This window comes from Macaca nemestrina, chromosome 1 (genome assembly GCF_043159975.1).
Source record: "Macaca nemestrina isolate mMacNem1 chromosome 1, mMacNem.hap1, whole genome shotgun sequence".
In the NCBI taxonomy this organism is placed as follows: Eukaryota; Metazoa; Chordata; class Mammalia; order Primates; family Cercopithecidae; genus Macaca; species Macaca nemestrina.
In genome coordinates, this window is record NC_092125.1 from 107215549 (window position 1) to 107242616 (window position 27068).

Below are 27068 nucleotides of genomic sequence, written 5' to 3' on the forward strand. Positions count from 1 at the left end.
TTTTGAGGTTGATGATAGTGTGGGTACATCTCATGTAATGGAACTGACCTGATCATGTCTATATTTTGGGTACGGAGAATTGATGCAAACTGAATGCTATTTTCCCTGTGAATTTCATTTTAATTTGAGATACATTTCTCATTCAATTAATATCTAATATTAAAATAAATACCTTTTGCTAGATATCTTTCAAGGTAAATCAGTCAGGCTGTAACCAAACTTTATCCGTATTTAAATTAAATTATAATTGTCAATGAAAATTAAATTGTGTTCACTATCGGGGTTATAATTTTTGTCTTCTCATTCTGCCTGACAGTCCACTCTAGTGAACTGAAATAGTGATGCCTGTGGGAGCATAAAGGCACTGGACCATAGGAAAGAGGGTGGCTCCAAATGTGGAGTGGGGAGAGGGTAGATTTAGGTATTGATATTCTCAGCAGCCTTTTTCTGCCTCCAGCACATGACCCCTGTCTCTGTCTTGGAAGTATTTTCAAGAATTATCCCTTGATCTACTTTTGAGTGGCCACTTTACTTATAATGCTAAGGGTTCCTTCAATGGCCTCTGTCCTGCAAAGAGACATTTACAAGAGATGGACGAAGCACTTTCTCATGGTAGCCAGATTGTGGGGCTGAATATAGCTGAGTGGCCACTTTTGCTTCTTAGGAATAAAATCTGTAGTCATTGGGATACAAAAACAGAGAAGTAAGTTCTGAGGTTTCAGTACACCCCAGAACTGTAGTGGGGGCCCCTTTCTGTTCCTATGGAATGCAGCAGATGTCCACACATGGCTTTCTCCACAGCCCCAACCCTGGCTTGGGAGGCTCTATACTTATCCTGGTGATGGTGCCCATCAACCTTTCCTCCCTTCCATGAGGGGCTCCCAATTCCTGGCTCTGCTGTCATCAGAGCAAAAACTACACAGGTCTGAGGCTGTGCAGCCGTCCTGTGATGGCAGAGGGTTGGCTGAGAGACCACAGTCCAGCTACTTGCCCAGAGCATGAGGTCAGCTCTCTGGGGTCACTTCTACCGAGGGTAACACACTTAAATCTCTGGATTTCTAAGGTCCTTGGAGATCAGGTGACAGGAGAACCTGGCCTGGATGGATAAATCCTGGATAATTTCCTAACAAGTGAGACACCAGTGGTAATGAAAACAAGAAGCTTTATTTTTTGGCAGCGTTAGGCACAGGGAACTGCCAATCCTTGGCAGGGGCAGGGATGAGGGAACTGTGAGCTCCTGGACATCAGACAGGAAGCACCTTCTGCGGACAGCTTGGATACTCAACAGGAACACCCCCAGCTCAGCTTGTGAAAGCCAGAACAAGGTATCTGGAAAAGCATGCATCAAGATGGGGCTTTTCCTGGGCCCTTGGGATTCTTGTTTCCTCCAAAGATCACTCATCTCATCATCAGGATGCAGGTCAGCAGCAGCCCCCAGAGCCATGGCCACAGCAGGAGCCCCCACCTTTCTGAACACTGCCTCTGTCACAGGAGTTGGATCTCTGGCGCCGGCATCGATGGGACCTGCGGTGTCTGTGGTGGCTCAGGCAGCAGCCACCTTCAGAGCTGGGGCCACAGCCCCTGGAGTTTAAAGCACAGCCAGAAGAGGCTGGAGGCAGACACTGTGCTGGGCTCTTTGGGGGGCACTTGGGTGAGGGGCACTTGGGCGGGGACTGGCACTGCTGCTGGTTCTGCTGGCAGGACATCTTTGCAGGAATTTTACCTTGAACAAAATAATAGAAACATTTAAGCACAGAACCTTCAGACCATCTCCTTATTCTGGGGTTTGTCACACACTGACACCCTTGATGAAGCCACTTTCCAAGCCAAGATCTGTGCGAGAGAAATGGAAACGTAGTAGAGGGAACCCTACACATGCATTTGGATAAAGCATCCTCAAGAATGTAAAATGGATCTATGTGCATTCCTGACAACATGCTCCAAACAAGAATGTGAAGGAATCCTAAGGTCCTATGGCTTTTGCAGCTCATGAGTTCCTGATATGTACCTTTGAGGCTCCTTATTCACTATCACCTCCCCCACTGCTGCCCACTGTGGGCCTCTTTCTGATGGTTCCATTTCAGTTCTAGGCCTCTCTTTCCCAAACACTCCCAGTTGAGGGTCTGTCCCCTTGCTGGCCACTCACCAGATGCAGAGGAGGTAGGAGAAGGCTGTTCCTAAGGATGCTGTGGATGAGAAGCCTAGGGTAGGAGCCCTTTTATCCCATGCAGTGTACATGATGCACAACCTGAGTATGCTGCTGCTTTCACAACCAGGGAGGTGACAGCACCAGATACTTCCCAGTTGTCTGCTTCCTCAGCATGTGCCTGAAGGTGTAATAAGATGACCCCATGTGTCTTCCTGGGCACATGCCTAAAGATTTAATAAGATGGAAGCAGGATGTCCTCGTGAGTACTTCCCACTCTGGTCCACCCTGAACCTCCTGCCCACCTCTGCTTGTTCATTCACAGGCTCTGTTTGTTTCACTTATTTCAACAGTAGTAGTATGGAGATGTATTGGACGTATTTCTTCCATTGAATACCTTGCAGTCTAAATGGACTATCACTCAGAAAAGTAAATATATTTGATCTGATGAAATAAGCACTATCACGGAAGTGTTTAAAAAGACTTCAAGCCTAAGACTACAGCGTTTGTAAGTCAGTCCTCCATTGCACTGATGGTCCCAAAGGGTGACGGTGTTCAGGTGTTCTCCGGGAATGACAGCTGGACACACCATTTTTTGTTGTAAGAACAAAGTCTACTCTTTTAGAAATTTTCAAGAATATAATACATTGTTATAGTCATCATGCTGTACAATAAATCTGAACTTATTACTCCTGCCTCATTGAAATTTTGTATCCTTTGACCAACATCTCCCCAGTTCTTCCCCACTCCCCAACCCAACCCCCGATAATGATAATTTCTACTTCTATGCACTTCACTTTTTAAGATTCTACATATAAGTGAGATCATGGAATATTTGTCTTTCTATATCTGGCTTATTTTACTTAGCATAATATCTTTCAGGTTTATCCAGGTTGTCACAAATTAGAAACTTCCCTTTTTATATAAGGCTGAATTGTATTTCATTATGCTTATATATCATGTTTTTTTATCCATTTACCCACTAAAGGACACTTAGGTTGATTCCTTATCTTGGCTGTAGTAAACAATGCTGCAATAAATACGGGAGTGCAGATATTTCTTGAAAATACTGATTTCATTTCCTTTAGGTATATACCCAGTAGTGGGATTGTTGAATCACATGGTAGTTTCATTTTTAATTTTTTAAGGAAACTTCATAATGCTTTCCACAATGGCCATACTACTTTATATTCCCACTAATACTGTAAAAAGGTTCCCTTTTCTCCAAGTCTTTGCCAATACTTGTTATTTCTTGTCTTTTGATAATATCCATTCTAGCAGGTGTGAGGCGATACTGTGTTTTTAACTTTCATTTCCCTGGTTAGTAGTGATATTGAGCACTTTTTTATATACACTGTAGGCCATTTGTATGGCTTCTTTTGGGAAACCCCCGTGCCCATTTTTTAATTGGTTTATGTGTTTTCTTGCTATTGAGTTGTTTGAGGTTCTAAAACATTTTGGATATTAACTCCTTATCAGATGTGCAGTTCACATATATTTTATCACATACTGCAGGTTGTCTCTTCACTCCATTGATCGTTTCCTTTATTTTGCAGAAGCTTTTTACTTTGATGCAACCACATTTGTCTATTTTTTTATTTTGTTGCCTATGCTTTTGGGGTCAAAATTCAAAAATAATATTTGCCCAGGTCTAATGTCAAGAAGTTTTCCCCTGTGTTTTACTCCAGTAGTTTTAAAATTTCAAGTCTTATGTTTAAGACTTTAATACAAAATTAACATACAGAAATCAGTAGCACTTATATATACCATAAAAACTATCCAAAAAAGAAGTTAAAAATCCCGTTTATAATATCATCCAAAAAATACTTAGGAAGAAATTTAACCAAAGAGTTGAAAGATCTGTATACTAAAAACTATAAAACATTGAGGAAAAAAATGAAGACACAAGTAGAAAGATATTCCATGTTCACAGACTGGAAAAGTGAATATTGCTAAAATGTTCATACTAGGGGAGATGTTAGAAATATAACAGAATAGGAATTCTCTGACTCCAAGAGTCTCACCAAAGAAATCCAACTAGCAACCAACAGCAGACAAGAATACCCTTGTGAATATCTCAGAACTTGAAATGAGGCACAGACATCCCCTTGGACCACAGTATTGAGAAAAATCACACACATAGGGCAAGAGGAGGTTTTACTTTGACCACACTGTCCCTCCCCCAAGCCAGCACAGCATCACACATAAGAGGATTCCCAGGGATGGGCGCGGTGGCTCACGCCTGTAATCCCAGCACTTTGGGAGACCGAGATGGGCAGATCACATGGTCAGGAGATCAAGACCATCCTGGCTAACACGGTGAAACCCCGTCTCTACTAAAAGTACAAAAAAATTAGCTGGGCGTGGTGGTGGGCACTTGTAGTCCCAGCTACTCAGGAGGCTGAGGCAGGAGAATGGCATGAACCCAGGAGGTGGAGCTTGCAGTGCACCAAGATTGCGCCACTATATTCCAACCTGGGCGACAGAGCGAGACTCAGTCTCAAAAAAAAAAAAAAAAAAAAAAAAAGAGGATTCCCAGAACCCATGACTTTTATAGAGGGAAGAGAGAGTTGAGAACGAACTTTCAGCTTTCCCACCATTCTGGGATCCTTTGCAGAAGAAACTCTCTTGTCTTATCTCACAGGAAACATTAGCAATGTTTATTTAGAAACTAAGAACAGGGTGAGACTCACAGTGACCAGTTCAGGGGTCTTGACAGTTGCTCTGCATTCTGGCCAGCAGAGGCACACTACCAGAGAGGCTTGCAATGCTCAACAAGAAGCGCAGTTGATTAGTCTCCCAGGCTTGAATCTCTGCTCAGCTTCCACATTCAGCCCCAGCGCTCCCCTTGAAACTTCCCCAGGCCAGGAGATAAGGGTAGGATGGCAATTACCCACAAAGAGAATATCTGGCCCCACTCATTCCCAGCTGCCAAGCTTTCACCCAGTCAAGCCCCACCCATTGTGCTCTCTTGGGAGCAAGCTCCCCAAAATCTGGCCATAAACTGGCCCCAACACTGGCCATGAACAAAATCTCTGCAGCACCGTAACATGTTCATAATGGCCCCAACGCCCACACTGGAAGGTTGTGGGTTTACCGGAATGAGGGCAAGGAACACCTGGCCTGCCCATGGCGGAAAACCGCTTAAAGGCATTATTAAGCCACAAACAATAGCATGAGTGATCTGTGCCTTAAGGACATGCTCCTGCTGCAGTTAACTAGCCCAACCTATTCCTTTAATTTGGCCCATCCCTTCATTTCCCATAAGGGATATTTTTAGTTAATCTAATATCTATAAAACCAGTGCTAATGAATGGTTTGCTGTTAATAAATACGTGGGTAAATCTCTGTTCCAGGCTTTCAGCTCTGAAGGCCATGAGATCCCTGATTTCCCACTTCACACCTCTATATTTCTGTGTGTGTGTCTTTAATTCCTCTAGCGCTGCTGGGTTAGGGTCTCCCCTACCCAGCTGATCTCAGCAATGCTCCTTAATGCTTCCCAAGGCCCGAAAACAGGGGCATGGTGGCAATTAACTGTAGAAGGAGCATCTGTCCCATCCAGGCCCAGCTTCCAAGTGGCTAATATATCAAGCCATGGTGCTCTGCTTTAGGTCATCCTAGGATTAGAGGTGAATCCATGCCCATGTAAATCTGTGGAGCATAGCCTCTGGTCCTGTCACCCTGCGTGGATATGTAGCAATCTCAGAGTCCTTGTTCAGCCTTGACACCTAGAACATGGCCTTGCCCAACTACAGATTCAAAACTGTAGTACTGGCCATCCAAGGAAGACAAAAAACAATACGGCTCAATCAGAGGCAATTTCAGCCAGCAGCTCTGTCTCATTATAGAGTCCAGTTAGTGCTCTCACCAGACCATGGAACACAGTCAGAAATTCTACTCAACCAACACAGTTAGTAGTTCAGCCCAGTTAGAGAGCATGACAGCAAGGTCTTCCCATTCAAGGTCTTAACCAATTAGCTTAATCAGAATTCCAGGTTTGATCAAATAGTGAAGGTATACCATGGCCAAATAACACAAACAAAGATAGAAGAGATGGCCATTTCCGCAAATGATTGGACACTAATGCAAGGACACAAGGATTATGAAAAATCTGAAAAAATACATCACTATCATAAAGAAATTAATAAAGCTCCAATAAGGGACCCTGAAGAAGTGAAAATTTATAAAATGACTGATGAAGAATTCAGAATAATTATCTTAAACACAGTGAAACCCCGTCTCTACTAAAATATGAAATATTAGCCACGTGTGGTGGCATGCACCTGTAGTCCCAGCTATTCGGGAGGTTGAGACAGGAGAATTACTTGAGCCCAGGAGGCAGAGGTTGCAGTGAGCTGAGATTGTGCCGCTGCACTCCAGCCTGGGTGACAAAGCAAGACTCCATCTCCAAAAAAAAAAAAAAACAGTAGTTCACCTAGTTTTGTAAAATGTATTCCTTAATAATTTAGTGTACCTACAGTTATTTTTAATAGTTGTGTCTTTTTAATCATCACAGGAGGGATAAAGTTTTTTTATACTTCACCCTTACAGTTTTAGAATATTCTGAATATGATACATAGTTGTATTACTTAAAGGGGACTACAAGAAAATACAGATAAAAAACTAAATTAAATGTGGAAGATAATTTATAAATCAAAATGAGAATATTGCCAAATAAATAGAAACAATAAAAAATGGAAATCCTAGAGATAAAGTATGTAATAACAGAGCTATAAAATTCAATAGAAAGCCTCAACAGCAGACTTGATCACGTGGAAGAAAGAATAACTTGAAGATAGGATATTTGAAATTATCCAGTTAGAGGAGTAAAAAGAAAAAAGAATAGAAAAGACCTACAGAAATTATGGGACACTACTAAGAGAATTAACCTCCACATAATAGGAGTTTCTGAAGAACAAGAGAGAGATAAAGGCCCAGAAAGCACATTTAAGGTAATAATGACTAAAAATTTTCCAAGTCTGACGAAAGATGACAGCATTCAAGTACAGGAAGCTCAAAAGTCTCCAAGTAAATCCAACCCAAAGATGAATTCTAGAATAAAATTATCAAAAAATTCTAGAATAAAACTATCAAAAACTAAAGACAAAAAAAAAAAAAGCACCAAGAGATAAGAAATATCACATTTAAAGCAGTCCCAGTACAGCCATTAACAGCTTTCCTGGCAGAAATTCTTCAGGCCATGAAAGAGTAGAATGATATATTCAAAATTCTGAAGAAAAAAGTGCTAACCAAGGATACATTACCTGTAAAGTCTGTTCTTCAGAAATCAGGCAGAAAAAAACTTTCTCAGACAAACAAAAGCTAAGGGAGTTCATTATCACTAGGCCTGCTCCTTAGGAATTGCTAAAGGGAGTTCTTTAAGCTAAAACGAAAGGCTGCTAATTAATAACATAAAACACAAAAGTAAATCACTCAATGGTATAAGTAATATGACTATGTAATCATATTCAGAATATTCTAAAACTGTAAGGGTGAAGCATAAAACAATTTTATCTGTCCTATGAGGATTAAAAAGACAGAACTATTAAAAATAACTGTAGCTACAATAAATAAGGGATACAAATTTTAAAACTAGGTAAATATCAAAAGTATACAAGGGGAAGGAGGGAATTAATGTGCAGTTTCGTTTGTGATTAAAGTCACTATTAGCTTAAAATAGCTTGTTTAAAATTTAGGATGTTTTATATAAGCCCCACGGTAGCCACAAAGCAAAATCCTGTAGAACAAAATATAAAAAGAAAATTCAAAGAAACCACCATAGAAAACTATCAACCACAAAGGAAGAGAGCAAGAAATTAAGAAAGAAACCAAAGATTTCCAAAACAACCAGAAAACAATTAAGAAAATAAGAGTAGTAAGTTTATAACTATCAAAAATTATCTTGAATGTAAAAGGATTAAGTTATCTAATCAAAAGACAGAGCGGCTCAATAGATTTGTTTTTAAAGATCAAACCATATGCTGCCTACAAGAGACTCACTTTCCTACTAAGGACATACATAGCCTGAACGTGAAAGGATGGGAAAAGATACTTCATAAAAATGGAAATGAAAAGAGCATGGTAGCTATACTTACAGCATATAAAATATTCTTTAAGTCAAAAACTATAAAAACGACAGAGAAGGTCATTTTACAAGAATAGAAAGCGTCAAGCCATCAAAAGAATATAATCGTAAATATATATGCACCCAATATAAGAGCACATATAACCAAAGCGATTATTAAATTATCTGAAGGGAGTGATAGACTGCAATACCATAACAACAGAAAATCTCAATACTCTACTTTCAACAATAGACAGCTCATCTAAGCAGAAGATCAATAAGGGAACACTAGACTTGAATTACACCTCAGACCAAAGAGATCTAACAGACACATATAAAACATACAATCCAACAGCAACAGAATATACTTTCTTCTCCGGAGCACATAGAATATTCTCTAAAATAAACTCTATGTTAGACCACAAAACAATTCTTAACAAATCTCAGAAGATTAACACTATACCAATCAATCAATCAATGACATCAAACTAGAAATCTGTAACAGGAGAAATCTTATAAAATTCAAAAATATGTGAAAATCAAGCAAGATGCTCTTAAACAACCAATGGGTCACAGAAGAAATAAAAAAGAAAACCAAAAATCACCTTGAGATAAACAAAAATGAAAACAAAACAAAACAAATTTTGTGGGATGCAGCAAAAGAAGTGCTAAGAGGGAAAATAATAACAATAAATGTCTATATCAAAAAGACAAAAGATTTCAAATAAACAGTGTAATGTTACACCTCAAGGAACTAGAAAAAGAACAAACTAAGCCCAAAGTTAAGAGAAGGAAAAGAATAACAAAGATCAGAGCAGAAATAAATAAAATAGAGCCTAGGAAAACAGTAGAAAAAAATTAAAGAAAAGAAGAGTTGGTTTTTTAAAAAGATAAACAAAATCGACAAACCTTAGCTAAACTAACCAGGAAAAAAAAAAAAAAGAAGGCTCAAAGAAATAAAAATCAGAAATGAAAGTGGGCACATTGTAACTGATGCCACAGAAATACAAAGGATTATAGGAAGCTACTATGAACAATTGTATGCCAAATAATTGGATATCTAGAAGAAATTTATAAATTCCTAAACACATACAACCTAACAAAGCTGAATCATGAAGAAATAGAAAACCTTAACAGACCAATAGTGAGAAAAGGGATTAAACCGGCAATAAATAAGGGATTAAATCAGTAACAGTCTCCTTGCAGCGGGATGATTAAGAAATCAGAGATACTGAGGGGTTGAGGAGGAATTATTTAATTATTTAGGTGCATCGACCCAGTCGGATTAACACCCAAAGGACTGAGCCCTGAACAAAGAGTTCAGTTACCTTTAAAGCATTTTGTGGGGTGGGGGGAGATCTGTGCAGGGGGAAGCATATTACGGAAGCGAGAAACAAAGACAGTTATTCAATTAAGACACACATTACATCATTTCTTAATTTTCAAGGAGCAACATGTTTTATGACTTGACATTATCTGTCTAGTGACCTTGCAGCTGCACAGCTAGAGAAACAGGGTCTTTACAATGCCTAGGAAAGGGAGAGATAAGGCTCACTAGTCACAGAAAAACAGGCAGTTAATTTTAAAGGACTCTAGCTTCTTCTCTTCTGCAGGGGGAACTGGGTTTTCTTACATACAACTGAGTTTTTGCTTACACATTATTTAATTTATTTTAATTCCTGTTCTATCCTATCAAAGAAAAGCCCAGGACTGGGTGGCTTTAAAAATAAATTCTACCAAACTTTTAAAGAAGATTGTATACCAATCCTTCTGAAACTCTTCCAAAATATTGAAGAAGAGGAGTATTTTCAAACTCATTACTCTGATCAAACAACATTACTCTGATACCAAATCCAGACAAGGACACTCCAAGAAAAGAAAATTGCAGGCCAATGTCTTTGAAAAGCCTAAATGCAAAAATCCTTACCAAACTATTAGCAAACCAAATGCAACTACATGTTAAACAAATCATCTGCCCTGATCAAGTGGGATTTAACCCTGGGCTGCAAGGATGGTTCAAAATATACAAATGAATATATATGACTCATTCCACTAATGAAATGAAGAATAAAAGCCATGTAATCAACTCATTAGATACAGAAAAAGAATATAACAAAACTCAATATCCTTTCATGATAAAAACTCTCAATAGAATAGGTATAAAGGAAATACACCTCAAAACAATAAAAGCCATATCTGACAAACCTGTAGCAAACATCGTACTTAATCATGAAAAGTTGAAGGCTTTTTCTCTAAGATTAGGAACAAAAGAAGAAGGCCCACTCTCACAACTTCTTTACAACGTAGTTCTGGAAGTCCTAACCAGAGCAATTAGGAAAGAGAAAGAAATAAAAGGAATCCTAAGACAAAAGGAATTAATGAAAGTGTCTCTATTTGCTGACAATATAACCTCATATAAAGAAAATTCTAAAGAGTCCACCAAAAACTTGTCAGAACTGATAAACAAATTCAGTAAAGTTGCAGGATACAAAATCAGCATATGAAAATAAGTAGTGTTCTACACACTAATAATGAGTTACTCAAACAGAAAACTAAGGAAACAATCCCACTTACATCAGCAACAAAAGAAAATAAAATACTCAGGTGTAAATTTAAGGAGGTGAAAAACTTGTACACTAAAAACTATTAAACACTGATCAAATAAATTGAAGAAAACATGTAAAAATATCCCATGTTCATTGTTTGAAAAAATTAGCATTGTTAAAATGTTCATGTTACTCAAAGTGATCTGTAGATGCAATAAAATTTCCATCAAAATTCCATTGTCATTTTCACAGAAATAGAAAAAAAAATCTTTAAATTCACGTGAAAGCACAAAAGACCCCAAATAGTCAAAGCAATGTTGAGCAAAAATAACAAAGCTGGGGGTATGACATGACCTATTTTTGAAATCTACTACAAAGCTACAGTAGTAAAAACAGCACAGTGCTTGCATAAAAACAGACACATAGACAAATGGAAAAACTGAGTAGAAAGCCAGGAAATAAATCTAAGCGTTTACAGTTGATTGACTTTTGACAAAGGTATCAAGAACACATAATGGGGAAAGGACAGTCTCTTCAATAACTAGTGCTGGGAAAACTGGTTATCATGCATAAAAGTGAAATTAGATCCTTATTTAGCAGCATGCACAAAAATAAACTCAAAATGGACTAAAGACATAAACATAATACCTGAAACTTTAAAGCTATTAGAAGAAAATACAAGGTGAAAGCTCCATGACATTGCTTGGGGCAATAATTTTTTTAATATGACCCTGGAAGCTCAGGCAACAAAAGCAAAAACAGACAAATTGGACTGCTTTTGTTAGTTAAACTAAAAACCTGCACAGCCAAACAACCAATTAACAAAGTGAACAGACAACCCACAGAGTGGAAAAAAAATTTGCAAACCATATATCTGATAAATGGTTAATATCCAAAATATATAATGAACTCAACTCAGTAGCAAGAAAAAAAAATTAAACATAGGGAAAGAACTTTAACAGACACTTCTCAAACGAGGATCTAGAGATGACCAATGGGTTTAGGAAAAAATAAAGACTCAGCATCACTACTCATCAAGAAAATGAAAATTAAAACCATAGTGAGATAAGAGCTCACACCTGTTAGAATGGCTAATATATTTAAAAAAAAAAAAAGCAAAGAAAACTGTTGGTGAGAATGCAGAGAAAAGGGAACACTTGTATACTGTTGGTGGGAATGTAAATTATAAACATTATGCAAAATGACATGGATGTTCCTGAAAAATCTAAAAATAGAACTAAAATATGATTCAGCAATCTCACTTCTGAAAATATATCCAAGGCATTGAAATCATTGTATCAAAGGGATATATACATTTCCATATTTATTATAGCATTAATTACAGTATTTAAGATATGGAATAAACCTGTGCCTATCAATGGAAAAAGTAAATGTAGCATACATACACAACAGAGTACTACTCAGCCTTTTAAAAGAAGGAAATTCCGTCATTTGTGACAACAAGGATGAACCTAAAGGACATTACACTAAGTGAAATAAGCCAGATATGGAGAGACAATGCATGATCTCACTTATATATGGAATCTAAAAATAGTTGAATTCATAGAAGCAGAGAGTATAATGGTGGTTAACAGAGGCTAGAGGGAGAGGGCACCAAGGGACTTGGGGAGTTGTTAATCAAAAAGTTAAAATTTTTAACAAGACAGCAGGGATATGTTTGGGGATCTTTCCCACAGGAGAATGACTATAGTCAATAATTATGTATGGTATAGTTCAAAATAAAGAGAGCAAATTTCAAATATATCACTACACAAAATGTCAAAACAACACATTGTACTCAATAAATGTAATACAATTCTGGTTTGTCAATTAAAAACAATATACATTAAAATACATAAATGAATAAATTGTCCGTATTCCCCAAAGCAATCTACAGATTTACTGCAATGTCTATCAAACTTCCAATGACATTTTGACAGAATTTTTTGATGTTGTTTTTACAGTTTCAACTTTTATTTTAGATTCAGGTGTATACAAGCAGATTTTTTACATTAGTATGTTACACAATGTTGAGGTTTGGGTACAAATGATCCCCTCACTCAGGTACTGAGCATAGTACCCAATAGTAGTTTTCCACTCCTTGCGTCCTTTCCTCTCTTCCCTTCTAGTTGTCTAGTGTCTATTGTTGCCACCATTATGTCTATGTGTATCCAGTATTTAGCTCCCACTTATAAGTGAGAACATGAAATATTTGGTTTTCTGTTCCTGCATTAATTTTCTTAGGATGACGGCATCCAGTTGGATCTACACTGCTGCAAAAGATGTGATTTCATTCTTTTCTATGGCTGTGTAATATTTCATGGTGTATATGTATCACGTTATAATTTTCCAATCCACTGTTGATGGACATCTAGGCTGATTCCATGTCTTTGCTATTGTGAATTGTGCTGTGATTAACTTAAGAATGTATGGGTTATTATTATTATTGTTATTATTGGTGGAACAGTTTATTTTCCTTTGGATATATACCCAGTAATGAGATTGCCAGGTCAAATAGCACTTCTGTTTTAAGTTCTTTGAGAAATCTCCAAACTGCTGTCCACAGTGGCTGAACTAATTTACATTCCCACCAGCAGTGTACAAGCATTTCCTTTTCTGCACAACCTTGCCAGTATCTGTTACTTTTGACTTTTTAATAAAGCCATTCTAACTAGTGTGAGATGGCATCTCATGTGGTTTTGATTTGCATTTCTCTGAGGATTAGTGATATCAAATGTTTTTCAAATGTTTGTTGACCGCTTATATGTCTTCTTTTGAAAAGTGTCTGTATTGTCCTTTGCCCACTTTTTAATGGGGCTATTTGTGGGGGGGTTTTGCCTGTTGAATTGTTTAAATTCCTTACAGATTCTGGATATTAGAACTGTGTTGTATGCACAGTTTGTGAATATTTTCTCCTATTCTGTAGGTTGTATGTTTACTCTGTGATGGTTTCTTTTGCTGTGCAGAAGCTCTTTAGTTTAATTAGGTCCCACTTGACTTTTGTTGTTGTTGCAATTGCCTTTGAGGACTTAATCATAAATTATTTGCCAAGGCTGATGTTCAGAATTGTATTTCTTTGGTTTTCTTCCAGAATTTTTATAATTTGAGGTCTTACATTTACATTTTTAATTCACCTTGAGTTAATTTTTTATATGATGAATGGTAGGGGTCCAGATTCATTCTTCTGCATATGAATAGCCAGTTATCCCAACATAATTTATTGAATAAGGAATACTTTCCCTATTGCTTATTTTTGTTAACTTTGTCAAAAATCAGCTGGCTATAGAGGTATCACTTTATTTCTGGGTAATGTGTCTGTTTCTTTGGTCTATATGTCTGTTTTTGTACCAGTACCATGCTGTTTTGGTTAGTGGCCTTACAGTATAGTGTAAGTTGGGTAATATGATGCTTCCAACTTTGTTCTTTTTGTTTAGAACTGCCTTGACTATTTTGGCTCATTTTTGGTTCCATATTGAATTTAGAGTAGTTTTTATTAAAATTCTGTGAAAAATTATATTGGTAGTTTGATAGGAATAGTGTTGAAGCTGTAGATTGTTTCGGGTGATATGGTCATTGTAAAGACATTGATTCTTCCAATCCAAGAGCCTGGAATGTTTTCCCATTTCTTTATGTCATCTATGATTTCTTTCAGTAGTGATTTTTGGTCTTCCTTATAGAGATCTTTCACCATCTTGGTTAGATGTATACCTAGGTATTTTTCTGTGTCTATTGTAAATGGATTGCATTCTTTATTTGACTCTTAGTTTGAACATAATTGGTGAGTAGAAGTGCTACTTATTTTTGTGTGTTGATTTTGTATCCTGAAACTTTACTAAAGTCGCTTATCAGTTCTAGGAGACTTAGGGCGAGTCTTTAGGGTTTTCTAGGTACAAAATCAGAGAAAAGAGATAATTTGACTTATTATTTTCCTATTTGGATGTCTTTTATTTCTTTCTCTTGCCTGATTGACTAGAATTTCCAGTACTAGATTTAACAGGAGTGGTGAGAAGGAGCCTACTTGTCTTGTTCCTGTTCTTAAGGGGAATGCTTCCAGATTTTACACATTCTGTATAATGTTGATTTTGAGTTCATCATAGATGGCTCTTATTATTTTGAGGTATGTTCCTTCATTGCCTAGTTTGTGGAGGGTTTTTTATTATGACAGGATGTGGGATTTTATCAAAAGATTTTTCTGCACTATTGAGACAATCATAAGGTTTTTGTTTTCAATTCTGTTTATGAGGTGAATCACTCGCATTGATTTGCATATGTTGAACCAAACCTAAATGCCAGGAATAAGACCTACTTAACTGTGGTTAATTAACTTTCTGATGTGCTGCTGGATTCAGCTTGCTAGTATTTTGTTGAGGATTTTTGTGTCTGTTCATCTGAGATATTGACCTATATTTTCCTTTTTCATTGTATCTTTCCCAGATTTTTAGTATCAGAATGATGCTGGACTCATAGAATGAGTTAGGGAGGATTCCTTCCTCCTCAATTTTTTAGAATAGTTATAGTAGAACGGGTACCAGCTATTCTTTGTACCTCCGGTAGAATTCAGCTATGAATCCATCTGGTCTAGGGCTTTTTTTGGTTGGTAGATTTTTTGCATTATTGATTCCATTTTGGAACTCAATGTTGGTCTGGTCAGGGTTTCAGTTTCTTCCTGATTTAGTCTTGGGAAGTTGTATGGCTTTGGATCTCAATTTTATTCAGTTTTACTCTGATTTTAGTTATTTCTTTTCTTCTAACTTTGGTATTAATTTGTTCTTGTTTCTCTAGTTCCTCTAGGTGTGATGTTAGGTTGTTAACTTTTTGGATGTTTCATCTTTGTTTTCATTTATTTCAAAGAATTTTTTATTTCTGCATTAATTTTGTTATTTTCCCCAAATTCATTCAGAAACAAGTTGTTTAATTTCCATGTAATTGTTTGGTTTTGAGATATCTCCTTAGTATTGACTTTTGTTTTTATTCCTCTATGGTTCAAAAGTATAAATTGTATGATTTCAATTTTTTAAAATTTATTGAGACTCACCTTATGTTTGAGCATGTGGTTAATCTTAGAGTATGTTCCATGTGCAGGTGAGAAGAATTTATTCTGTGATTGATGGGTGAAGTACTTTGTAGATGTTTCTTAGCCCAATTCATCAAGTGTCCAATTTAAGTCCAGAATTTGTTAGTTTTCTGCCTCGAAGATCTGTCTAACAGTGCCAACGGAGTGTTGTAGTCCTCACTATTATTGTGTGGCTGTCTAAGTTCTTTACATATACATAGAAGTGCTCATTTTATGAACTGGAGTGCCCCAATGTTGAATGCATATATATTTAGGATAGTCAAATCTTATTGTTTAATTGAATGTGTTATTTTTATGTAATTGCCTTCTTTGGTGTTTTTGTTTTTTAGTTTTTGTTGATTTAAAGTCTATTTTATCTAAAAATATTGACTCCCACTTTGTTTGTTTTCCATTTGCATGATAGATCCTTTTCCAACCCCTTACTTTGAGCCTATAATTGTAATTACATTTGAGATGGGTCTCTTGAAGACATCAGATGGATGAGTCTTGCTTTTTCATCCTACCTGTCATTCTGTGCCATTTAAATTGGGCATGTAGACCATTTACACTCAAGCCCACATATTGATATGTGAAGTTTTGATTGTGAAGTTGTTAGCTGGCTGCTTTGTAGTTTCTATTGTGTAGCTGCTTCATGGGGTCTGCAAGCTATGTACTTAAGTGTGTTTTTGTGGACCAGGTATTGTTCTTTTGTTTCCATGTTTAGAACTCCCTTAAAGATTTCCTGTAAGGTTAGTCTAGTGGTAACAAATTCCCTTAGTGATCATTAGTCTGCAAAATATTTTGTTTCTTCTTTGTTTATGAAGCTTAGTTTGATAGAGGATTAAATTCTTGGTTGGAATTTCTTTTCTTTAAGGATGCTGAAAATGAGCCCCCAATGTCTTCTGATTTGTATGTATGTTTTCTGCTGAGAAGTCTGCAGCTAGCCTGATGGACTTCCCTTTGTATGTGATCTGACCTTTTTCTCTAGCTGCCTTTAAGATTTTTTTTCTTTAGCATTAATTTTGGACAGTCTGGTGACTATCTGCCTTGGTGATGTTTGTTTTGTACAGTATCTTGCACACATTCTCTGTATTTCTTGTGTCTTAATGTCTACCTCTTTAGCAAGATGAAGGGAATTTCCTTGAGTTAGTCCCTCAAATATATTTTCCAGGTTGTTTACTCTTTCTCCGTCTCTCTTGGAAATGCCAGTAATTTGTAGGTTTGGTTGCTTTACAGAATATCCTATTTCTCAAAGACTTTGTTCATTTTTTAAATTCTTTTTTCTTTATTCTTGTCTGACTAGATTAGTTCAAAAGATTGGTATTCATACCAGTGAAATTCTTTTTTTTTTTTTTTTTTTTTTTTTTGAGACGGAGTCTTGCTCTGCCGCCCAGGCTGGGGTGCAGTGGCCGGATCTCAGCTCACTGCAAGCTCCGCCTCCCAGGTTTACGCCATTCTCCTGCCTCAGCCTCCCGAGTAGCTGGGACTACAGGCGCCCGCCACCTCACCCGGCTACTTTTTTGTATTTTTTAGTAGAGACGGGGTTTCACCGTGTTAGCCAGGATGGTCTCGATCTCCTGACCTCGTGATCCGCCCGTCTCGGCCTCCCAAAGTGCTGGGATTACAGGCTTGAGCCACCGCGCCCGGCCGAAATTCTTTTTTCTGCTTGGTCTAGTGGTAAAGCTTTCAATCATACTTTGAATTTCTTTAAGTGAGCTTTTAAATTCAGAATATCTGCTTGATTTCTTTAAGATTTTTTATCTCTTCTTTTATTTTCTGCATTGCTTTAGAGGTTTCTTTATGTTGATTTTCAACCTTGTCTTAGATTTCATTGTGCTTTCTTGCAATCCATGTTTTGAATTTGTTATATGTAATTTCTGAGATTTCATTTTGGTTAGGGACCATTGCTGAAGATCTTTTGGAGGTGTCACAGCATTCGGATTTTTCACGGTACCAGAGTCCTTGTGCTAGTTCTTTCTCATCTGGTGATGCTAGCTAGCACTTCTAATTTATGTAAATATTTTCATGTGGATAAGATTTTTTTCTTCATTTATTTTCCTATAATTTTATTGATTTGTTGTTTTTCTTTTACCTCCCCCTTCCTCCCTAGAAGGTGTGACTGTAGAAAATGTTGGGTAGGGTCTTTTGACTTTATAGCCCTATGCCCCATGCACTTCTATTGGCCGGTTTTATTTTGGGCTGGTCAGTTTGACCTACAGGCCAGTAGATGGTGCTTATGAGTAAAAGCCAGCAGTGGCCAATGCAAACAGTCATATATTTGATACTGTTTACAGACAGAAGCTCTGAATTGCCTCAGGCAATGGGCTGATCTGTGGGGTGCTCAGTGGTTTGAGCTCCCTGTTCAGTCCTTGGGGACATACCAAGATGGGCAGAGCCAGATTGGGCAGCCCACCTAACTGATCCTCCAGTGGCAGGCACAAGCACCAGCACCAAGGGAGAAAGGCTCCCAGAGGGGTGCCTAGGCCTGGAGCTGGGAAACCTCCCTGGCCCCAAGTTCTCTGCATGGAAGTGTTGCGGGCAGCCTAAACTCCTAATCCAGGAGAGTGGGTGCTCCAGACGCCTGAATATCTGCCTAGACCTAGAGCACAGAGGACCCTGCTTTACCACAATCTGCACTGGAAGAATGGGGCAGCTCAGGCTGCTGATCCAGGCAACTGGAGTCTTGAACGTTTGAAGATCTGTAGGAGCATGGAGCAGAAATTGCCCTGCTGCAGCACAGTCTCAGGGAGCAGGCTGGCGCACCCATGAATGACACGTACAGACAGATTCCAGGTCTCCACGCCAGGTGGCCCTGGCTGCAAGTCTTATCACCCAGAAGAAACAGCAGCTGCGGTAGTTCTCCTACTGCTGTCATAGGGGAGAACACAGTTCCAGCACCTACCTGTGGGGCACTTTCCACACTTGCCATTAGATTCTGGCTATAGAGACCCCTACTCTACTCCAGGGTAAGTGCTCCAGTCTCTGGCCCAAGACTAAAATGCCTGCACAGCCATACTGCCAAGTCATCAGAGAATGGCTGACTTTGTATGCGCCTGGGTTAAAAATGGCATCCTGCTTTCAGTACTGGGTTTGGGAAAATCTCTGCAGCTTTTCCCAGTGTCTTTCCCTCTCAGTGTCACCAAACTTCTTCTCAAGTCAGCTCCAGGGCTTGGGAGAAACACGGTGCTCTCCTTTGGCCTGCGTTGCATGGATCCCCATTAGAAAACTAAGTCACAGAGAGCAACTCTGCGCCCCTCTCACAAACTGGGGCTTCCCTCACTTTTCAGATGGACTCTATAACAAGGGTTGTTTGCCCGCTTTCTCCTGCTTAGGATCTGTGGTGTCTTTTGCTATTCCAGTGAATTCACATTTTCATTCTTGAATTAAAGCTCATAATTTCAACCTTTATGCATTATTTTGCTATTTCCAAGTGGATGAGGTATGCTAAAGCCTCTAATACACCATCTTGAAAAATAAAACAGAATTTTTTTTTAAATCCTAAAATTCATGTGGAACTATGAAATACCCTGAATAGCCAAAGCAATCTTAAGGACAAAAGAACAAAGCTGGACGTATCACACCACTTGATTTCAAAATGTACTACAAATATCCAGTAATCAAAATAGAAAAAAAAAAAAGATGCATAGATCAATGGAACAGAATAGAGAGCCCATATATTAACCCACACACATATTTCCTGTTAACTGATCTTTGACAAAGGTGCCAAGAACACACAATGGAGAAAGGATAGTTTCTTAAATAAATGGTTTGGGGAAAACTAGATATTCACATGCAGAAGAATGAAACTGGACCCTCGTCTCACCCCATATACAAAAATCCTCTCGGTCTTCAAAATCAGATCCCCATTCCCTTCTGGGTTTCTGGTTGTGTTTGCATTTTCAGCTTAACTGCTGCACTAAGAGCAGCCCATTAGCTCATCTACTGACTGTCCCATAACAGGAGCAATGTGCTTTTTTATGTCAAACTAGATGGTGAGGCTGAAAAGGAACCAAGAGAGTGGGAAAAAAATACTGGAAAAAATGCCGGTGGTGTCAGACCTAAAGCCTAGAGAACAGGGATGGGGCAGCTTGAGTGAGAGGAGTGAGAGGGTGCACCCAGAGAATCCCAAACACCCTGTTGGGTCTACCTTGACCCCTGATCTGCAACCCTCACTGGAGACATCACTCCATAACTTTTCTCCTCAAGCCCAAACTTTGACCTGAGCCTCTCTACTTCCAACATGCCATCACCAATCTTACATGCTGAAATTGACTCTCACCATCCTTTATTTGAGAAACACAAGCTGAATATCTGCTAAGGCCAGTAAGTGGCTTGCTCAGCTTGGGTTTCAGCAGTGAATAAGGGGCACAATTACTTTCTTCAGGGATCTTACAACCTAGCAGAGAAGATAGACACTACACAAATACGGTATTTATATCTGTGATGACTGAGCCCAAAGGCTAAATGTAGGCATTATAGTGTGGGTGAGAGAACTGTCTTTGTCTTGGAGTTCAAACCTAGCTTCAGAAGTGAATAATTACTTTTCAATATACAGTCATTGTCCAGAAATAAGTACAGAGTCTGTATTTAATCCCAATGATGTACAACTTTAAATTGCTGTAAGACTTCATTTTGAGTATAACACATGTCCCCCTGTCTGTGTGACTCAAAGCATTTCAGAACTTGTCAGCAGGAGGGTCCCCGTTTCCTCATGAACTGAAAACTGACTTGTAGCTGGCTTTTTCCTAGCCCCACCACTGAGTCCCTGTCTGAGTTTCTGTCTCCATATCCTCATTTGGAGACATTCTTTTTCTTCTTGGGATGGAACTCTTTATTCTCACACATCTCTTATGAAATCTCCAACCATTTGTTCTTCTCAGAATACTGTCCACAGTCCAGTTACTTCTCTCAGAGCATGGAGCAGTTCCAAATGTTCTGCACTGTGAGAACTTCTTAGTATCCCTGACATCCTGAGGACCTGGGATAATGAAGAAGAAATTTACCTGACTGGCTCAAAATGAGGAAGTTATGACCTAATAACAAGCATGTTAACTCTGGGCCAAGGGGTGCTTTATCTGAGGTCTAGTTCCAGGGTGAGTCTTCTGAGAAGGCATATTAGTAATAAATGAGTGGACAACCAACCAACCAAGGATCAACCCTTCTCCTTTGCAATATATGACTGATGCTATGAAAAGCAGCTGAGTCATTCTTGGGGCAGATGAGATGAACAAGCCAAAAAAGGCAACTTGGGAAGTTGTCCAAGTCGTCGTGGAGTTTATGTCATTTAATTTTCTTACTATTGGGTTCCAGAAACACAAAATTGGATTAACAAATATCTCTGTTCATATTATATGCTCACAATTCATCCGTGCTTGGCCTTCTTAATTAATGTACCTACCTGCTTGTTTATTATTTAAATAACAAACACACAAAAATTCACCATCCAAGGGAAAATGATAACTTTGATAGAAAGTTATATGCACCTGTGTAATTCAGCCTTCACCCATGTCCCTGCCTGTCCCATCTAATATAACCATGATTCTAAATCTTGTATTCATCATTCTTTGCTTCTCTTTTTTTATATTTCATTATTTTTATTTCTAAAAATTGTTATTTTGTTTTTTCTAAGTTTCATTTCTTGAGATATTGAGTACCAAAAAATCATCCATTTAATTATCCAATTCTATGAGCTTTGACTAACATAGTCAGGTAGACCCCACTACAACTAAGATATACAATAGTTCTATCATCCCAAAATATTCCCTCATGTGCTTATTAAATCTACCCCTCCCTCATACCAATCCTTGGCAACCACTGACCTCTTTTCAGTTCTTATAATTTTGCCTTTTCCAGAATGCCCTATAATTAAAATCATATAATATGTAGTATGTAAAGTCTGACTTCTTTTGCACTTGAGATTCATCCCTGTTGTTTTACGTATCAGTAGTTGATTCCTTTTTTTATTGCTAAGTATCCTTCCATTACACAGATATACTATTTTTAAAACTCTATTCATCAGTTGAAGAGCATGTGGGGTTCTTCAAGTTCAGGGCAGTTATGAATAAAGCCACTATAAATATTGGCCTACAGGTTTTTCTGTGAACATACAAGTTTATTTCTCTTGGCTAAATATCTAAGAATAGGATTTCTGGGGCAAATTGTAAGTTGTATGTTTAATTGTTTTGATAGACTGCCAACTAATGTAATTTTGCATTTCTACCAGCAATGACTTGGGCTTCTTGTTGTTCTACATCCCTCATATTACTTGATATTGTCACTTATTTCATTTTAGCCATTCCGATGTGTATAGAGTGGTATCTCACTTTGCTTTTAAATTGCGTTTCTCTAATGACTGATTAGGTTGAGTATCTTTTCATGTGCTTACCTGCCACCCATGTATCTTCTTTGCTAAAATGTCTCTTCAAATATTTTGCCCATATTTTCTGTTTTATTACTTATTTTTGAGAATTTAAAAAATATTGGCCTGGCGCAGTGGCTCATGCCTGTAATCCCAGCACTTTGGGAGGCCGAGGGGGTAGATCACAGGTCAGGAGATTGAGACCATCCTGGCTAACATGGTGAAATCTGTCTCTACTAAAAATACAAAAAAATTAGCCGGGCGTGGTGGCAGGCGCCTGTAGACCCAGCTACTTGGGAGGTTGAGGCAGGAGAATGGTGTGAACCCAGGAGGCGGAGTTTCCGCTGAGCCGAGATCACGCCACTGCACTCCAGCCTGGGCAACAGAGCAAGACTGTCTCAAAAAAAAAAAATTATTGACCCAAGTCCTTAGTAAGATATGTGTTTTACGATATTGTCTCCAAGTCTGTGAATTTGTGAATTTTCTTTGCATTTGCCTAGCAGTGCCTTTTGAAAAGCAGAAGTTTTTTATTTTGATGAAGTCTTATATTTCTTTTTGAATTGTACCTTTTTGGTATATCTAAAATATTTTGCATAACCCAAAGTCACAAAGATTTTTTTGTTTTATTGTAGAAGTTTCATAGTTTAATTTTTAATTTTTTAAATTACAATCTAATAATTTTTATATCTAGCATTAGGTATGATTTCTTTTACATATGGATGCCCAAATGTTTCAGCTCCATTTGTTGAAATAACTATTATTTCTCCAGTCATGACTCAAGAAAGAATTATGTCATACTAATTCCCAGGAAATTGTAAGGGACAGACTCTGCTCCACAGCACGTGAGTTGAAAGAAGGAAGAAGGGAGGAAGAAAGGAAGCAGTGGTAGGCTCCCAGGTGAGAGGTATGTGGACAGCGATCCTGCTTCCAGATTCAGTGTCATTGGTTGGATATTATGGAAGTACCCAAGCTACAAATCTAGTCTTGGGCGTGTGCCTGGCTGTCACCTCCCCTGGTTGTGAAAGCAGCAGCATGCCCAGGCTGTGCATCACACACCGTGCACAAGATAAAAGCACTCCTGCCCTGGGCTCCTCATCCGCAGTCTCCTCAGGAACAGCCTTCGCCTGCCTCCTCTGCACCTGGTGAGTGTCCGGCAGGGGATGGGACTCAACTTGGGATGCTGGAACGGAAAACTAAGATCATAGCAGAAGAGAGGGAAATGGAGAGGTCTGAAACAAAAGCCCAGAGAGGGGATGGCAGAGAGGGTACCAATGCGGGAAGTGGGGCCAGGAGGGAGCCCCTGCAGGAGCTGACAGCAATTCCATGACCTGCAAAGGCCACAGAAGCTTATGATTCCTTCCCATCCTGTTTCTACTCAGGCTGGCACATGTTTCCTATGATATCCATTCTCCAGAATGCCTTTTTTCAAAAGGGTGGATTCCTAGAGGCTCTTTGGAGAAACAGAAACATGGATGCCCACTTAGACTCACAGCAATCTGTCCCAGGTGGAGAACAGAGTGAGAGGCATCTGACATGTCCCACCAACTCCACATCAGCTTCCCTCACACTCCTGCAGCTTGTGCCTCAGGAGGCAGCTGGTCTTAGAGACATTGGACTGTAGATTTTAAACTAACAAGTGGCTTTGTTTCATCCAGGACAACTCAACTCCTGACAAGATGTCCTGCCAGCAGAACCAGCAGCAGTGCCAACCTCCACCCAAGTGCCCCTCACCCAAGTGCCCCCCAAAGAGCCCAGCACAGTGTCTGCCTCCAGCTTCCTCTGGCTGTGCCCCAAGCTCCCGGGGCTGCGGTTCCAGCTCTGAGGGCGGCTGCTGCCTGAGCCACCACAGGCGCCACCACCGATGCCGGCGCCAGAGGTCCAACTCCTGTGACAGGGGCAGTGGTCAGCAAGGCGGGGGCTCCAGCTGCAGCCACGGTTCTGGAGGCTGCTGCTGACCTGGATCCTGATGCTGAGACAAGCAATTTTAGAGGAAACAAGAATCCCAAGGGCCCAGGAAAACCCCATCTTGATGCACGAGTTCCCAGATACCCTCTTCTGGCTTTCACAGGCTGAGCTGGGGGTTTTCCTGTGGAAGGTCTGGGCTCTCCCCAGAAGGCACTTCCTATCTGATGTCCAGGATGTCACATGTTCCCTTACCCCTGTACCTGTGAAGGACTGGCAGTGTTTGTGCCTGACCTTGTCAAAAAATAAAGCTTCTTGTCCTCATTACCAGTGGTGTCTCCCTTGGCATTTCATTCTGTCTCTCCCTCTGTGGGGCTGGAAGTGTGCCCTCCTGTCTGCCCCTGACATCCAGCACTACCACAGGGAAGATGCAGAATTCTAGCTCTAGGCTGCAAAATTCTGGAGTCTGTCGAGTCTTTTTGTCCTGGGATTGTGAGGTAGTGGGGGACAGGATGTGATGAGAGGGATTGTAGTGAGGCCTCCAACTGTCAGAAAAGAACGACTGAAATGTGACTGTTCCTTTCATAATGGACTCCCCAGTCCTAGAAGGAGCTACTAGATGTTTCTGACATCCCAATTACAAAATAGTGAAGATGTAGCAGGCAATTATCAAAAAAAAAAAAAAGGCAGAATTAGCATTTCTTCTAACGGGGTAAATTTGACTCTCCAAGGGACATTTTTTGTTGTCAAAACTTAGAGAATTTCTGGCATCTAGCGGGTAGAGGCCAGGGATGCAGCTAAGCCTCCTACCAAGCATAGGACAGCCCCACAGTGCAGAATTATCTGACCCAGAAAGCCAATAATTGCAAGGCTGAAAACCTTTAGACTAAAATTAAAAGATGGGTAAAGAAAAAAGTGGCCTCAGCTATCTGTAATCCCAGCGTTTTGGGAGGCTGAGGCAGGTGGATTACCTGAGGTCAGGAGTTTGAGACTGCTTGACCAACATGGTGAAACCACATGTTATATGATTAGTCTCTACTAAAAATACAAAAAAAAAAAAAAAAAAAAAAAAAAAGCTCGGCGTAGTTGCAGATACCTGTAATCCCAGTTACTCAGGAGGCTGAGGCAGGAGAATTGCTTGAACCTGGGAGGCAGAGGTCACAGTGAGCCTGTTGTGCCACTGCACTCCAGCCTGGGCCGCAAGAGTGAAACTCCATCTCAAAAAAAAAAAAAAAAAAAGAAAGAAAGTAAAAGCTGGTCTCAGGAAAAACAGATAACTCCATATACACAATTAAATTCCCAGAGAGAGAAGGTGGAGGGAGTAGAATTAATTAAAGCTTAAGAAGTCCTGGGTTAGGGGAGAAATGGAGCTGAGAGCTTAGGGAATGTAGTAATGTGGAGGCTGTAGACTGAGACCATTAAGAAAAAGGAAGAGAGAAAATGAGAAGTATTGCTAGGCTTATAAATTAGTATAATTGTAAGATCAAAAATTTATTTGCTTATTAGGTGCTAGAAAACCTGAAGTGACTACTATGAACTCATTTAATTTTCTAACTTGATAAGCCATGTGCTCTTAATAACCATATTTTACAAACAGGGAAATTGTGGGTCCAACAGTTCTGCACAGGACCCAGGCCACACAGCCAGTAAGTCCATGATCCTGGCTGATGCCATTTGTACCTTCCTGGAGACTTTTCAAGAGATTTTTAGAAACAATTAGTATTTTATACTTTACATTTATTTTGTCCTGCTTAACTTCGTGTTTTGTTCTTATGTTTGTTTGATTTTTTAAAATTTGCAGAGCTAAGAGCCCAACTATGTGAATCATAACTTCAATAAAACTTTTAAAAAATTTGTCTCTGTCATGTTTTGGATGTGTGATACTTAACTGCCCTCTAGGTTTAATTACCTCCTTAGAGAGAGAGATGAGTCTCATTCTGTCTGCCAAATTGTTGAAATACCATCATAGAGAAAACAGTTCATCAAATCCATAAGAATAAGCCAAAGGAACATCATAGGTCATGAATTAAATTACAAATTGAAAATGTGGATGTGAAAATTACAAATTGAAAATGTGAACTCTGTGTGGAGCTGCGTACAACAAGCAAAAATAAACAAATATAGATAGCACATTAGGAGTTTATTGAATCAAAAATATTCTTTTGAAAATATCAAACTGGCTATTTTTACTGCAAAGTCTAAGAACTCAGGATTTCTAAAATCTCTGGAATTTAGTAAAGAAAAGGGCTCTCAAGGAGTTTGATGTGAGAAATACTCTAACCAGTTCTGATCACTCTCCAGCTCAGCACAGTTGCTGAAGATAGGAACCGCAGCTGTCCCGTTTGATTCATCACCACAAGCTGCTTGTTACTCAAAACCGGAGACATTCTTGGGTAGCACTCCACCATGGGACAGAAACAGTGTCAAGTCATGATTCAAATTTGTCTCAAAAATATTGAGAATGCATAAGGTTGGCTGGGAGGTTGGAGTTGCTACCCTGTGTGTGAGGCCTTGCCACATGGACCCCACACCAGGGAACCCACAGATCTAGCCAGAACCACTCCACTAGTCCAGAAACTGAAGACCACTGTTTGGAGCAGGACTAGAATTGATGAGACAAATTCCTAACTGCGTATCACCTGCAAGAGAAAAGATCCAGCCTTTGAAGAAATAAAACCTGCCATCTGTCAAAGTCTATGGAAAGAGGATTGGAGGCTCAAAGCACCTATCAAGGTCAAGCTCTTGATGTCAAATTGTCCACCAATTCCTACACACACTGTGAGTTCACTCAGGAGGAAGAAGAAATAGGAGTTGGACCAACTTATGAAGTTGGAACCTGCAATACCAAGACAGTCAAAGACAGATGTTAAGCAGTTCCTGATGCTGCCCCTAAAAGTGGACCCCAATAGGTCAACTAATAAAGATCACCTCGACCCAGCCGAGGATTCAATAGTTAATAATTAATAATTCATTTAAAAACTATTTATTAAACATTTGCT

At 39.1% G+C, this 27068-nt stretch overlaps 2 protein-coding genes across 2 annotated transcripts; one reads left to right on the forward strand and one right to left on the reverse strand.

Moving 5' to 3' along the window:
• Window positions 1-1351: 1351 nt before the first annotated feature.
• Window positions 1352-2194, reverse strand: LOC105497890 (late cornified envelope 3C). The gene is made up of 2 exons (XM_011769413.2): window positions 2147-2194; window positions 1352-1723 (listed from the first exon to the last, which is right to left on the reverse strand). The coding sequence occupies exon 2, from the start codon at window positions 1704-1706 to the stop codon at window positions 1422-1424; it is 285 nt and encodes a 94-aa protein (XP_011767715.1). The 5' UTR covers window positions 1707-1723; window positions 2147-2194; the 3' UTR covers window positions 1352-1421.
• A 21067-nt stretch (window positions 2195-23261) lies between these two features.
• Window positions 23262-24399, forward strand: LOC105497887 (late cornified envelope protein 3D-like). The gene is made up of 2 exons (XM_011769411.2): window positions 23262-23309; window positions 23823-24399. The coding sequence occupies exon 2, from the start codon at window positions 23844-23846 to the stop codon at window positions 24120-24122; it is 279 nt and encodes a 92-aa protein (XP_011767713.1). The 5' UTR covers window positions 23262-23309; window positions 23823-23843; the 3' UTR covers window positions 24123-24399.
• Window positions 24400-27068: the final 2669 nt, after the last annotated feature.

Bases quoted from the DNA above. Each gene is read 5' to 3' on its own strand.
- LOC105497887 (XM_011769411.2), top strand. From the start codon at position 23,844: ATGTCCTGCCAGCAGAACCAGCAGCAGTGCCAACCTCCACCCAAGTGC.
- LOC105497890 (XM_011769413.2), bottom strand. From the start codon at position 1,706: ATGTCCTGCCAGCAGAACCAGCAGCAGTGCCAGTCCCCGCCCAAGTGC.